Source organism: Misgurnus anguillicaudatus, chromosome 10 (genome assembly GCF_027580225.2).
Source record: "Misgurnus anguillicaudatus chromosome 10, ASM2758022v2, whole genome shotgun sequence".
Classification (NCBI taxonomy): Eukaryota; Metazoa; Chordata; class Actinopteri; order Cypriniformes; family Cobitidae; genus Misgurnus; species Misgurnus anguillicaudatus.
The window spans coordinates 20,196,049-20,211,330 of record NC_073346.2 but is presented as its reverse complement, the minus strand read 5'-3'; the positions used below and the strand labels follow the sequence as shown (position 1 = coordinate 20,211,330).

The 15,282-nt window shown below is 39.0% G+C and overlaps 1 protein-coding gene across 5 annotated transcripts in view; it reads left to right on the top strand.

Annotated features, from left to right (window-relative positions):
- The window catches only part of atp8b2 (ATPase phospholipid transporting 8B2), a 39,517-nt gene that overhangs the window by 20,652 nt on the left and 3,583 nt on the right, over positions 1-15,282 (top strand). For all 5 annotated transcript variants that reach the window (XM_055210751.2, XM_055210750.2, XM_055210753.2 and 2 more), the window contains 12 exons: positions 467-582; positions 2,113-2,277; positions 2,394-2,505; positions 4,015-4,120; positions 4,210-4,435; positions 4,648-4,831; positions 6,195-6,418; positions 10,681-10,764; positions 10,848-11,093; positions 12,487-12,625; positions 12,981-13,111; positions 14,658-15,167. In XM_055210751.2, the coding sequence (XP_055066726.2) occupies positions 467-582; positions 2,113-2,277; positions 2,394-2,505; positions 4,015-4,120; positions 4,210-4,435; positions 4,648-4,831; positions 6,195-6,418; positions 10,681-10,764; positions 10,848-11,093; positions 12,487-12,625; positions 12,981-13,111; positions 14,658-15,167 (2,243 nt within the window). The remainder of the gene's footprint in view (positions 1-466; positions 583-2,112; positions 2,278-2,393; positions 2,506-4,014; positions 4,121-4,209; positions 4,436-4,647; positions 4,832-6,194; positions 6,419-10,680; positions 10,765-10,847; positions 11,094-12,486; positions 12,626-12,980; positions 13,112-14,657; positions 15,168-15,282) is intronic.

Sequence of the window (15,282 nt, the reverse complement as noted above, 5' to 3'; positions counted from 1 at the left end):
TAACTCTAAATAATGCCCTTCATATCTGAGTAAGTGGTGATCACAGTGTGGTAGGCATTTCATTTGTGTTTGTATACAATAAATTACTGATGGTTGGGGGGTTGGTATATGCTGTTTCAGGGGACGTGAATAGTGTATAATGACATGTTTATTATGCTATAAACATGGTTTACTGGGACACAGGAAATGTCCCTGTAAACTGAACGTCTTAAAAACATACTTAATGGTACTTTTTCATAGATTAAAGACAGGTTTTTGTGATGGTTGGGGTTAGGGAGAATAGAATATTTATAACGTTTGTACAGTATAAAATGCATTGCATCTATGGAATTGTCCCCTTAAACCACATACAGTATACACACACTATGTGTGTTTGAGGGTTGGCTTAGGAAAAAGGACCGATAGTTTGTCTATAGAACGTCCCCTCAATAGAAGCCTAACGTGTGTGCTTGTGTGTGTGTTTCAGTGAAAAATCCAGAGGGCCATATACGTCTGTACTGTAAGGGTGCAGACACTGTGCTTTTTGAGAGGCTTCATCCCAGCAACCAGGAGCTGTTAAACATCACTTCAGACCATCTTAACGTAAGAGTCTTTGGGGCAGTTTCCCGGACAGGGATTAGCTTAAGCCTGGACTAGGACTTAGTTTAATTAGGAAATATAACTAGTTTGAACTAGCCTGGCTAACACCAGACCAGTCTCATAGTGAATGAGACGTGGTCTGGGAACCATATGCAAATTTTCTCGTATTTAAGGCGTGGTTCACGAATGCCCAGAGCCGTTTATTGGGCGCTACGAATGTCTATCAAATACATCTGTACGTAGCTCATAGCCAATCGTTTCAATTATAGCAGATGACGTATGTAGAGCGACATCAATTCAAACGTAAACGACTTTTATTGGTTTAAGCTATGCAACTAAACCGGTAGCTGTATATTGTATTGAAAAGCAACACATTTTAGTGGCACTATGACAACCACAGTAAAGGCATAATGATAATATGATATTAATAAATACCACTTACCATTTATAAGTTAATTGTACTTTGTCGACGATGATGTTTAGCAGGTTGGTCCTATAAAACTCTGTGCTTATCATGTCTTGCCATATCCAAACATCCTTCTTGGATATGAAGTTGTTTAACGCCAAAAGTTGCTCTTTTTTTAATAAACTTGCATTCAAAACTACTTAGAACACTATCTAAGGCTGCATTGAAAAGTAACTTCGCGTCTGTTGCTGTGTTATAACAAATAACAAAACTGCTTCTGTGTGTCGCATAGACATCGTCATCGTCTTGCTGCCCCCTCCCCGTTCTGTGATTGGTTCCCTATTTCAGGGCTATAGTTTCCATGCTAGACTTGCAGCGTGAATAAATGTGTGCGCAAGGCAGCATGGGGAAACCCAGGCTAAGTTTTAACAAACATGCCTTATTAAAAACATTACTTGTGTGCATTTTGAGTGGAAACTGGAAAAGGGTACTGATGTATTTTAAAATATGTCAGTGCAAGTTGTTTTCAGTTTTGACAGCACTAACATTTATTTTAGTCTAGGACTAGTCTAATCTCTGTCCGGGAAACCGCCCCTTTATGTTTTATTTTCGCTGGTTTCTTTTTATATGCATGAAGATTTTGGATCAGAAGATCAACATTTGGGAAAAGCATTCTTATTTTATAATTTTTCAGTATTAGCATTTTTGTTTTATTTCATTTTGAGCTGTTTGTCTTTTAATCTACAGTTAAAGTATTCACAAGGCAAAGTCTATAGTCTACCGCCTGCTTTATCAGTTTAACAATTTAAACAACAGAGCCCTCTTGTGGGTCTTTTGCTAAAAGGCACAGAGTCATTTACTTTCATGCATTGAACACACACTTAATCCAAAGCAATTCACAGTACATTTATGCTATATACCTCATCAGCATTTTTATCTTAAATGCATTGTAAGTTGCTTTGGATAAAAGCATCTCCTGAATGCATACCTCTGTATTGCAACATGCTCACCTAGCACTGATGTATTAGTCTTGTTTGTTTGCTCACAATAGTGTGGTAAAAGTAAAAATATCTTTATCAGAATGTTTCATAATCATTGTTTCATGTTGTTCTTTTGTGTTTATGTAGGAGTATGCAGGTGATGGGTTACGGACGCTTGCTGTGGCCTATCGGGATCTGTCTGAGAAGCAGTGGGAGGAGTGGGAGGAGCGCTATCGTTGTGCGGATAAGGCCACAGACTGCAGAGATGACCGGCTGGCTGGTGCCTATGAGGAGATTGAACAGGATATGATGGTGTGTGTGTGTGTGTGTGTGTGTGTGTGTGTGTGTGTGTGTGTGTGTGTGTATGCTGATTTTGTTTCATTAAATTTTTATAATAATGTTTACATGCAACCTGTTGCTGTTTATAGCTGCTTGGGGCCACAGCTATAGAAGATAAACTACAAGAGGGGGTTCCTAAGACAATTGCCATTCTCTCATTGGCTAACATCAAGATCTGGGTGCTAACTGGAGACAAGCAGGGTAAGAACTAGGTCTAGATCAGGTGGAAATGCCTTCTACACAGTGGGGCTGGTGCTTAATAAGTTTGGGGGGCACAAACAAACTTAAAATCAAACTTTTACTGTAGTAATGCAGGACTGTAAATAGCTGTTTATAAGGTGTTGAATATCATTACTGCATAGCTAAAATGCTGAAAATGTTACTGTTGAAGTCAACTGTTAAAGCATGAAATAAATGTACTATGAAACTGTATATGTGTGTATAATATGGGATTATTATCAGTAATGAACTAATCAAGGCAATCATTTAAACACACACACACCCGATCTGACACATGCACGCAAGCACACACACGTAAACACGCACGCACAGTAAAGTTGCCTAATCACAGTCTAGTAGTTTGTAATGAAGTTGACCAAGCCACGGAAAATACCAAATTATCTGAGCATCATGTCCACGCAAAGGCAACTCAAATGCGCTCTTTCATACAGACTTTGAAATAGCGAACAGGGAAAACAATAAATATTATGACTTACATATTGTATCATCCTGCTAATGTTAGCCATCTCCGTTTGCCATAAATCCTGGAAAAGCACACAGTGTAAACTCGACCATGATCATTTCCTGCTACTCAATTTGGTCCAAGCTCCTTAATCCTTTATTTATTTATTCTTCAACTGAAAATATCAGTAAATGGCCCTGTAAATGGTGATTTTGTAAGCATAAAATAATATTTTCCTTTAAATCAAGATATTTAATTTGCTTTCACTGATCAGACCTGTAGCCAGCAGTTACATGGCAATCTGCAATGCGGTTATGAGATTCTGAGAACGATCCAATCACATGAGGTCAAATACCTGATTCGCAAATTCCGAAACCAGCCAATTAGAGCTCAGGTCACATGTTTTTACCCTTTTTACTGACCTACATACACACTCATTTGGGGTGCGCCCCAGACACACAAACATGATACACACACAACAAATTCAGTTTAGATTTTTTTATTGTTTTAAATCAATGATAAAATAACTAACAGTAAAATAGTACAACTAAATGATTTTATTTTGTGTTAATTTGCAATATATATTTAACTTTTTGGCAGGGGCGTCAGACTAGGGGTAAAACCAGTAAAGATTACCAGGGCCCCAAAAGAAGAGAGGGCCCTTGAAAAGTCTAGAATATATTATGGGGGTGGGGCATGGGGGCCCATCAGGACTGCCTATACACATGGCTTGAAATATTGTGCAATGCCCCTCCTTTTTGGTAACATGTTAAAGTAGCTTTGTTCTCTGGCCAACTTTGGGGGCGGCGCCCCAGCGCCCCCTATTGACCAGCTGCCACTGTTTCTATATCAAAATGATTGCTTTAATAACTATAGATTTTATGCTTTATTCCACACATTTGTTTAAGAGATGATGAATGAGTAGTGACTTTGGGTTTAATCACATAACCAATGCAGATAATCCCCAGATTCTATTAGTTCATTTCACAATTGCAAGTTTATTATGTCTCTTTGTCCCTCTGTGACAGAGACTGCAGTGAATATTGGATATTCCTGTAAGATGTTAACAGATGCCATGACGGAGATCTTCATCGTTAATGGACACACTGTCCAAAGCGTGCGTGAAGAACTGAGGTACAGTGTTGACATCCATCCATTTATCATTCCTTGAAATATGAGGAGTGTCCTTTTCATCCTCTCATTGTTTTCTTTTCCCTTCACAGAAAAGCCAGAGAGCGGATGATTGAGTCAGCACGCACCAGGGACGGAGGGAAGGAAGCGGAGGCTCAGGGATGGGGTGGGGCTTGTGCAGTTGGCAATGGATGTGGAGGTGATGCTGCTAATTGGAGTCCTGATGAGAGTAAACGCCCCCCTCCTCAGGCCCCACCATCTTCCCTGCTGGAGTCGATCGGTGGAGAGTTTGCCCTCATCATCAGCGGACACAGCCTGGTGGGTGACACCTGCATCTTGGGCTGTAATAGGAGGAGCATGTGAGGGTTTTAAGGAGGAAATGAACTTTTAATGTTCGAAGTAAAATATTAAATAAACTTTTGGTACATTTTCAATGTAGTTCAGTTAAGTTGAGAAGAATAATCAGGCAAATAATTTCACTTTCAGTATGGACATAATGAAAAAATGTCTCTCTTTCTCTTTTTGGGCAGGCTCATGCGTTAGAAGCAGATATGGAGCGTGAGTTTTTGGATACGGCGTGCGCATGTAGGACAGTGATCTGCTGCAGGGTGACTCCTCTTCAGAAAGCTCTGGTGGTAGAGCTGGTTAAACGTCATAAGAAGGCAGTCACACTTGCCATTGGAGATGGAGCCAATGACGTCAGCATGATAAAGAGTTAGTGACATTTTTTTAACTAATTCAATTTAAGTGGGGATTTATTTTACGTTATCAAATTCACAGCGATTGGTTAAACCTACTGCTAAGGATTGCGCTCCCATTTTGTCGATGACGAATACAGAATTATTGTTAATACTTTTGCCAAATAGTTTTTTAAATTAAATTTCATACATCATACAGGACTCGATTGTGCCCCCCGATTACAAGGCCTGCAGAAGCCCAATTTTAAGATGTTCGTTTGTTCTGTTGTTGTTAAATGTGGTTGTGTCACTTCCCTCGGCTGAGTAAAAACTTTTCACCGTGGTTCTTACGGTGTCACAACCGTATTTCAAAAGTCTCCTGTGAACATGGATAACAACGAGATGTAAAGGATGTGGTTTATGTCTAAATCTCTTTGCACCATCCTGTTTTGTCCCTGCTCAACACTTAAACACCCATACACAGACACAAATAGGTATATGCCCTTTTTTCCCATACTCATGTTTAGTGGGTGTTAGCGGGTTTGTTCTTGTTTTGTTGCTGTGTAGAGGTCAAGTGTCAATCTCAGAAAGTTTCAAAATAAATAATGTTGTAAAAAGCAATTTAACCAGTTCACATGACTTTATGAAGTTGATAGAGACTGTTGTGTCCGTGCATTTAATCTATATGTGTACTGAATCTATGATCTTGACTATGATCTTGGCTCGTGAATGCTCATCCGAGGGGCGCAAATTCAAAATATGTTCAAAGTGTCATCTGTGTTGCACGTGTTTTCAAAATATGTTTGTTGCGTCATGTGAGCCATGTGCATCACGTGTTTTGTCAAAATAAGTGCCTGCTACACACGCATCAAACCCGTTTATGATAAAAGAGACGCCCACGTTCACAAAATACACGCAAGACACTCCCTTAACAATAAACTGATTATGCGAGTGTCTGGCACTTATTTTGACAAGACACATGATGCACATAGGTTCACTCGACACGCAAAACACATATTTTGAAATTGCAAACAACACACACAACGGTGACAAACTTAAAAAAAAGTCACCGGCCGCCACTGATCCTAGCATTTTCTGGAGCCAGTTGAGCCCTAGCAAGCAGTCATCTAAGTGAAAATTTTGCAACAGAACCAGGTTCATAGTTTCATAGGTTATGTATTGTTACACAAGACTCATATTGATTTGTTTGTTCTTACGCTGTGTTCTCAGATGTACAGGATCTATTGCGGGGCTATTTTATCTGATAACAAAGCTATTTGATCTGAATCCTGATCATTAAAAAAATCTTACTTAATCTTGGATTAATCAGATAACAGTGAGATTTTGATTATGTGTGTATGATGAGATTATGTCCAAATGGTGTTTCTCTCCTTTTATAGCGGCTCACATCGGCGTAGGCATTAGCGGTCAGGAGGGGATCCAAGCCGTGCTGGCATCAGATTACTCCTTTTCCCAGTTCTGCTTCCTGCAGCGACTCCTGCTGGTGCATGGACGCTGGTCTTACCTGCGCATGTGTCGATTTCTCTGTTACTTCTTCTACAAAAACTTTGCTTTCACTATGGTGCACTTCTGGTTTGGATTCTTCTGTGGATTTTCAGCACAGGTGAGTGTGGAAAGAAGGAGTGCAGTATTCAGGCCCTGGCTGGCTGTGCTTTAGATAAATAATAATAATAGTTTTTAAAAATGTACAAATGCATTTTTTATTTGAAACTGTTAACATACCTTAATGCAGTGTTTCCCAATCCTGGTCCTCGAGGCCCCCCTCCCAGAAAGTTTTAGATGTCTCCTTATTTAACACACCTGATTTAACTCATCAGCTTGTTAGGGAGACATGTTTACCATTTTGGAAGGAGGCTAAAAAATTGTTAACACGCACCGGCCCGGCGGCGGGCCCTAGGGGGCGTTTTTACGTGTTTTTGTACTTTGTTTAACATCAAATATTCAATCAACAATCATAAACTTTGCATTATTTGAAAGTTTAAACACTCCAAATTCATGTTCTGAGCTTATTTTTGCAATCAATACACTGGTGTGGAAAAGATTAAATGAAATGCAGACGGAATGCATATAAAAAAATTTGTGGGTACTCACATGGCTTGCCATATGGTTCTGACAATTTCTGACAATTCCCAAAAACTTCAACGTACATTGCAAGGTAAGGGTCCACTCTTCAAAAAGCATCCCACGTTTTAATCCAAAACAATGAAAAATAGTGAGAAATCCAGCAATATCCTCCTTTGTTTACATCCGCGCGTCCGCTAAGTATGATCGATCATGTTTATTTTCTATCAAATATAATTTTTATCAGTGAAAATCCATCTCTTCCTGCTTCGTTAGACTGTTCAGATAAATATCCCGCCCTATTTTTCTGTTTTGTCCAATCAGAAAAGGTTTGACAACTCAAAATCTCATGCGATCAATGATTTGCCTAGATAGATGTCTTTCAGCTTGCCATAGGCTTTTGACTGGATTACACCAAAACAAAGCCAGCCAATGCATAGTGAGCAAAGCTTTGATTGACAGAGGAAGTAACCAATCATGAAACGATTACAAGGATTCAACTTACGTCAGTAAAGTGTACTTCTGCGCAAATCTACAGAAGCGCATGGAGAGAAATGCCCACGCCCCCTCCGTGCGCGTTTGTTTGTTTGGGTAGCATAGCAGCCGGCTAAGCTCTCCGGAGCCGCTGAGAAACCTCTTCAAATGTTAGATATAACATCTCCATTGTGGATCGTGGACTGCAGATGACTTTTTTGTGTTGAAAGTGTTTTGGAGAAGTTGATAAAGAGCATGATCGCGGATCAACAATGCAAGACTGGATGTAAACAAAGCGCGTCGTCGAGGAGAGATGGACCGGATTATGAGCTCAGCTGCGCTCGCTTGGATAAAGTAAGTGGATTCTTTAGTTGATTTACGTTACATTTCTTGTTTCATGTTAGCTGTTTTGATTATAAAGTAACACTGGAGATGACTAATATACGAGTTTTACATGGTTTCGTTTTTGTATGACATGTTATATAAATGCATCATATTTATAGCTATATGAATCAAATGCACAGAATATACAAACTAAAAACTAGAAAATAAGATATGTGGTGGAAAATATGAGTATTACCAGCTGAGAAATATAGGTTATTTGGCAAACATAAGACATTTGTAATTATAAATAAATATATTCATGTAATGTGTGTGTGTTTGTGTATATGTATTATGTTCATGTATATTACATCATAGTTTCTCATACAAATAGTTGTATGTCTCTAACTTTTGACTCAAACTAAAATCCTCTCTTGCTTTGTGTGTGATGTGATGTAAAACAGGACTTCAGCTGACACAGGAATACTGGAACCTGGAGTGCATTTATGAGCGACCATATTCAAAATAGCAAGTATTTTGTTATAATGTGCAAATGTTTTTTTCTGAAATAGTTTTTTCTATGTTCTTTGGTGGGCAGAGAAGTTCTGAATTGATATACATAATGTAATATGTAGTCCTGACTCATTTTCTTTTTATAATCCTGTCATATTGTTATCATGTGTATATTTGGAGTTTCCAAGTGCACTTGTTCTGAAAGGACGCCTGGACTTTTTTTGAAATAAAAGCTCACAGAAACAACATTTTTTGGAGTATCATTCTCAAATTTGAATCACAGCATGGTCAGACATTCAGTTCACCTATATGGTGTCCCCAGGTGTCTCACATGACCATTTCATACCTTTTTTGCTAAGTGAATGTTATTTAAAGAAAAACGGAAGTCATTTAATGTATATTTTACCTTGTTTTACTCTGTTTCTTTACTACTCTGAGTTGTTATGACTATTAGGCAACAATATGTCAAGTGTCTAGTTTCAAACAAGACCAGAATTATGAATATAGACCATAGGGTTTAAGAGCTGCAGATGTTTTAGTTTGGAGTTGTCGTTTTTCAGAAAATGCTCAAAAATATAAGTGCTAGCTAACAGGTTAAGAAATCTGGTGTGCATGTATTTTTAACTGACTACATTGCGGTTCTGTTCAAATGTTGTGAAGAGAAGGATCTCTTGACAGAAATGCAAAATAATATACAAAACTATATTATCAGTGGTGTATAAAGACCTTTCATAATGAAACGTTACGTGTTTATTACCTTAGAATGAGATGTTTTTATCTACATAAGTCGCCATTTTGTGCCGCCATGTTTCTACAGAAACCCTTAATGGACAAACCTTTTTTTACTAAGTTGTCTCAGATGACATGTTTGTCTGGTGGTGGCTACCCTTAGCCTGGTCCAACCAGACTCTCGTACATTCATTTCATTTGTACAAAGAGTCTGGCCACCCTCCATTGCAAAGCGTTACTTCCGTTAAGGAGGGTCCTCTGTTGAAGTTTAAAACTATTTGATCTGCCCAGAGTCACTCAGGATCTGCCATAAGCGATCGCTAACGTGTGGTCGTGACGTATATCATGCGCCGAAACCGGACGGAAACAACAAGTACGAATAATCAGACCAACAAAACTTAGCAAACCTGGTTTTTGCTCCGGCTTTAACTTCTGTATATTCAGTAGCTTTGCAACAACGGACCGAATAGCTTTTCTCATGTCTTTCTCCGCTGCCATTACTGAACTACAACTCAAACTGACACACGACCTCAACGTCATCGTTCTTAGCCACCCCCCTCTGTTTGCCGATTGGACCTGCAGATTTTTGCAGGAGAAAACGAAACTCTACACAGCAGTCCCAGACGTAGTACTGAAGCGAAATGAAAATTAAGCGGAAGCACGTAGGAGGGCGGAGCCAGGCTAGGCTACCGTAACTTCTCTATGTGATTAAAAAACACGGGGTAAACAGTGGACTGAGCCATTGGTTGCAATTCACCAGCACCTCACCACTAGATGCCGCTAAAATTTACACACTGCAACTTTAATTGGCATCTTTATTTCAAGCGACCCGACCGACCGCGACCTGAATATCATTAAAAATATTTTTGAATGACTCATAACCCAGAGTGGCCACAGGCACCCGCTCATTTTGGATCAACCCACGCATCACTGATAGATACCGATAGTTTTGCTTTTCACTTCTTGTTTCAAATTATAATGTCTCGAAGGGGCGGTTTCCTGGGCAGGGTTTAGATTAATCCAGGACTAGGCTTTAGTTATATTAGCACATTTAAGTACTTTTTACAAACAAACCTTACAAAAAAAACCCAATACTGGTGTGCATCTTGAGACAAAATAATGGCACTGATATATGTTAAGACATGTCAGGACAAGCAGCTCAAACATGCATTTTAGTCTGGGACCAGGATAAGCCCTGTCCGGGAAACCGCCCCGAAATCCTAGAAGTGCAGAGTACAAGCCGAATTCTGTTGTCATTGTCACCTGATTTAAAATAATCACACAGCATGAGTTCTGATTAGTTTTTCACCTTTTTGATTTCAAGGATATAATCTGCCATGACGATACCTATTATAGGCTGATAAATTGGTGCATCTCTAAATATCTTATTGTAAGGTTTTACTAAAATGTGTTTAAAAAGTCTTTCCAAAAAGCCTCATGTTTTCAAGTCACCCCACACCTTGTTATACATTCTTTAGATTATTTGCATTGAAGCAAAAATGAATCTCCACCTCATAAGACAAAAGGAATTTAGTAAAATGAAATTTGATTTGATTCATTAAAATATTGATATTAAGTTTGCAGCTAAGTGCCACTAGGCTGGGCTAGCAGATTGAACGTTTCTATAAAGTGCTAAATTGGTAAAAATCTCACTAGGTCAAGACTGCCACTGTTTAACAAGTGATTGATACCCCTTGATAGGTTTTACATGTAAGTGTATGAGACAATGTCATAACATTTTTTGTTCACTGTTGTTGTTCTGCTTAGACTGTTTACGACCAATATTTCATCACTCTCTACAATATCGTGTACACATCCCTGCCCGTGTTGGCAATGGGCATTTTTGATCAGGTAAGCACCTGTATTCATTTAATAAGTAAATATTGAATGATTTACCTTTACTCTTTAAACCACCTCAACTTTTTCTCACTCAGGATGTTCCTGAGCAGAGGAGCTTAGAGTATCCAAAGCTGTACGAGCCCGGCCAGCTGAACCTGCTGTTTAATAAACGAGAGTTTTTCATCTGCATTGCACAAGGAATCTACACCTCTGTGGTTCTGTTCTTCATTCCGTATGGAGTTCTGTTTCATGCCACGCAGAGCAACGGCGTCCCACTCGCAGACTATCAAACCTTTGCAGTAACTACTGCCACAGCCCTCGTCATTGTTGTCAGCGTCCAGGTAAGTCCACGTGGACGCCCAATAGACTTTGTTCCAAGATTTAATATTTAATATTTGCTATTTACACTCACTGGACACTTTATTAGGTACACCTGTCCAACTGCTTGTTAATGCAAATTTCTAATCAGCCTATCACATGGCAGCAACTCAATGCATTTAGGCATGTAGACATGGTCAAGGCGATCTGCTGCAGTTCAAACCGAGTCTCAGAATGGGGAAGAAAGGTGATTTAAGTGACTTTGAAAGTGGCATGGTTGGTGGTGTCAGACGGGCTGGTCTGAGTATTTTAGAAATTGCTGATCTACTGGGATTTTCACACACATCCATCTTAAGGCTTTACAGAGAATGGTCCGAAAACGAGAAAAGGTCAGAGAAGATAGAAAGATAGGTTTGAACTGATAGAAAGGCAAAAGTAACTCAAATAACCACTCATTACAACCGAGATATACAGAAGAGCATCTCTGAACACACAACACGTCGAACCTTGAGGCGGATGGGCTACAGCAGCAGAAGACCACACCGGGTGCCACTCTGACAGTTAAGAACAGGAAACAAAGGCTACAATTCACACAGGCTCACCAAAATTGGACAATAGAAGATTGGAAAAATGTTGCCTGGTCTGATGAGTCTTGATTTCTGCTGCGACATTCAGATGGTAGTCAGAATTTGGCATCAACAACATGAAAGCATGGATCCATCCTGCCTTGTATTAACGGTTCAGGCACTCTTTGGGCCCATTAGTACCAATTGAGCATTGTGTATTGTTTCTGACCAGGTTCATCCCTTTATGACCACAGTGTACCCATCTTCTGATGGCTACTTCCAGCAGGATAACGCGCCAGGTCATAAAACGCAAATCATCTCAGACTGGTTTCTTGAACATGAAAATGAGTTCACTGTACTAAAATGGCCTTCACAGTCACCAGATCTCAACCCAATAGAGCATCTTTGGGATGTGGTGGAACGGGAGCTTTGTGCCCTGGATGTGCAGCTGACAAATCTGCAGCAACTGTGGGATGTTATCATGGTAATATGGACCAAAATCTCTGAGGAATGTTTCCAGTACCTTGTTGAATCTGTGCCACGAAGGATTAAGGCAGTTCTAAAGGCAAAAGGGGGTCCAACCCGGTACTAGTAAGGTGTACCTAATAAAGTGGCCGGTGAGTGTAGTTGCAAATGGTATTGGGGGAGGAAAACCTTTTATTCTTTAATTGGCTAAAAAAATATGCTCCATCCCCCCTAAAAAGATTGTACATTTACAATGTGTACTTATGTAAAAATGTTCTATGTTTAGGAGTACTATAGCATTTAGATAGTTGACACAGTTGGACTTTGGTCCACGAAACTGTTTAGTTGCTCTGAGTTTTGAATAACTGAATGCTTTTATTAATAGATTGCTCTGGACACTGGTTATTGGACAGCTATCAATCACTTCTTTATATGGGGGTCTTTGGGTACCTACTTCACTATCCTCTTTGCTATGCACTCCAGCATCCTGTTCAGGATTTTCCCTAAACAGTTCCAATTTCTTGGTGAGTCAGAATCTCCAATAAACACACAAACACAAGCCCACCTTGAATAACATCTACAGTACATGTGTCACAAATATAAATTGATTAGCTATTCCTTCTTACATCTGGGAATCATAAGGTTAATTTTACATACAAAAATTGGGTATATCTCTCATTGACCTGGATTTTATGGATTGATGGACAACAGTAGGTTGTATAATGAATTCTGGAGAAAAAAAAGTATTAAAAATATAGTAGTATGCTAGACACATAGTCTTTTAAAATGAATTATGGAGACTGTCATGTGGTGTTTATTTTATTTTGGTAATTTGTCTGAGCGTGTACTGTTTTGTGTTAATGTGAATTGTGACCACAGGCAGTGCCCATAACACATTAAGCCAGCCTGTGGTGTGGTTGACCATTGTTTTGGCAACAGTCGTTTGCATTGCTCCAGTCCTTGCCTTCCGCTTCCTCAAACTGGACTTAAAACCTCAGCTGTCAGATACGGTAAGTAATGTCTGTGCGACTTACAGTATGTCTTTGTGACCTTTGTTTGTCTGTCTTAAAGGGGTAGTTCACCCGAACATTCAATTCTGTCATCATTTTCTCTTAATCCTCTTTTTGTCCTAAACCTGTATGAGTTTCTTTTATCTGAAAAAGAAGATATTTTGATAAGTGATGGTAAGCAAACAGCTATAACCAATTACTTCCATAGTAGGGAAAACAAATACGGTGGAATTTAATGGGAACCATCAACTTTGTGCTTACCATCTTTTATCAAAATATCTTCTTTATTATTTATCAAAATACTTCCATAATGTTTGTTTTCCTACTATGGAAGTCAATTGTTACAATCAGCTGTGTGCCTACTATCATATATTGAGAATGACAAAATGATGACAGGATTTTCATTTTTGGGTGAACTATCCCTTTAATGCTCAGGCAATTTTTTTTATTGTTAATGCATTATTCCACATATCATGTCGAATGAAACATTATCAATATTTTACACTGTAAATATGTTACATACACAACAATCTAAAAAGCTTATAGTCCCTGAAGGTTCTGTGCAAGACAATTGTGTAAATGCTTTGTGGGTCTTTCTGAAAAGGGGAAATTAAACCATAAGTTTGTACGTGAAGACACTATTTAAGTATTTTTACTTTCTACATAAAAGTAAATTTTCAAGTATTCGTATTTTATCCGTGTTTTTCTTTGGGAAACATACATTCCAAAGCATATTATCATAATTTTTACTCCACTACATTTCATAATTTCAAGTTTTTGGTTTATATTTAATATGTAAGTACATTAAAAATTTACTATTTTTTTTATTTTACTTAAGTAAAATTACTTTTCTAAAAGTACACAATATTTATGTAATTAGGTATTAAATCAATTTTTATATACAATATAAAAGGAATACACAGTATGATTCTATGCTTAAGAATGTAGTGAACATTTTTTAGTAAAGTAAATTTTTTCCCAAGACAAACACTCTGATAAAGCACAGATGCTTGGAAAATTAACTTAAAATACTCAAGTAGTGTCCGCCCTTTGAAGAAAATACAATACTGTACAAAAGTCTTAGACAACCACCACCAGCTTTGTTGTTTTAATGATAGACCATTTTTATTTTTCAGTTTCTTTATTAAGATACAAGCAGAAAAAACACAAAATTATGTACACATAAAAAGGCTTGTTCAGGGAAAGTAAGTGTTTAGTGTGACCTCCCTTGGCACTAAGTTTTTAACTTTTAAGGAGACTAAAGTCCTGAGGTCAATAGATTAGAATTGGAAATTTGGTTCCTGCTATTGCTCAAATGTAAGGGGAGGTCACACATAATACTTCAAACTTTTAACTGATAACAATAACAAGATACGGTCATGAAAATGCTACAGATTAAGTCATGGTTGATTGAAGAGGTGTCCTGTAAAATGAACTTTCAAGTTCATAGCGAAGGTTCGATTTGATTCACGTCAGTATGTTTAACACATTGTTTTCCCCCACTCACTCATCCTCGTCTCTTTATTGCTCTTTCGTTCTCTTGCAGGTGCGCTACACTCAACTTGTGCAGCAGAAAAAGCGGAAGCCCTGTGGCCGCACGGGTCGTGGAGTGGGTGGGGCCGGACCAGCTGGTGGCAGCGCTCTCGGGCGTCTGGGGAGAGGTGGCTCTCGGCGCTCTGGATATGCATTCGCCCACCAGGAAGGTTTCGGCGAGCTGATCACGTCAGGAAAGAACATGCGCCTGAGCTCGCTGCCTCTCGCCTCATTCGCCTCTCGCCATAGCAGCGGTTGGATTGACACTCTTCGCAAGAAAAAACACGCGAACAACACAGGTTCACATATTACACTGACCGCTGCAGACGACAACACAGCTTCTGCTCATGGCCCACCGCATTCTACATCTTCCTCTACGATTGGCCCTCAAGACACAACGCAGGCCGAGGCAGGGCAAGGGTGTAATGAACCTGTCCTTAATAACAACCCTGATGATATTGCTCTTTGCATGGTTAGATGTGGAGAAAAAGAGGCTGGAGGATGTAGTGATGTAACGGCGCAGGTAAATATGTTGCACATAAACACTTAAGCTTTAAGCAGTGACTGAATACAGATCTGAAGTGAAATGTAGATGACCGTTATAGAATATGACTAAGAGACTATTTTAGTAGTTTTCA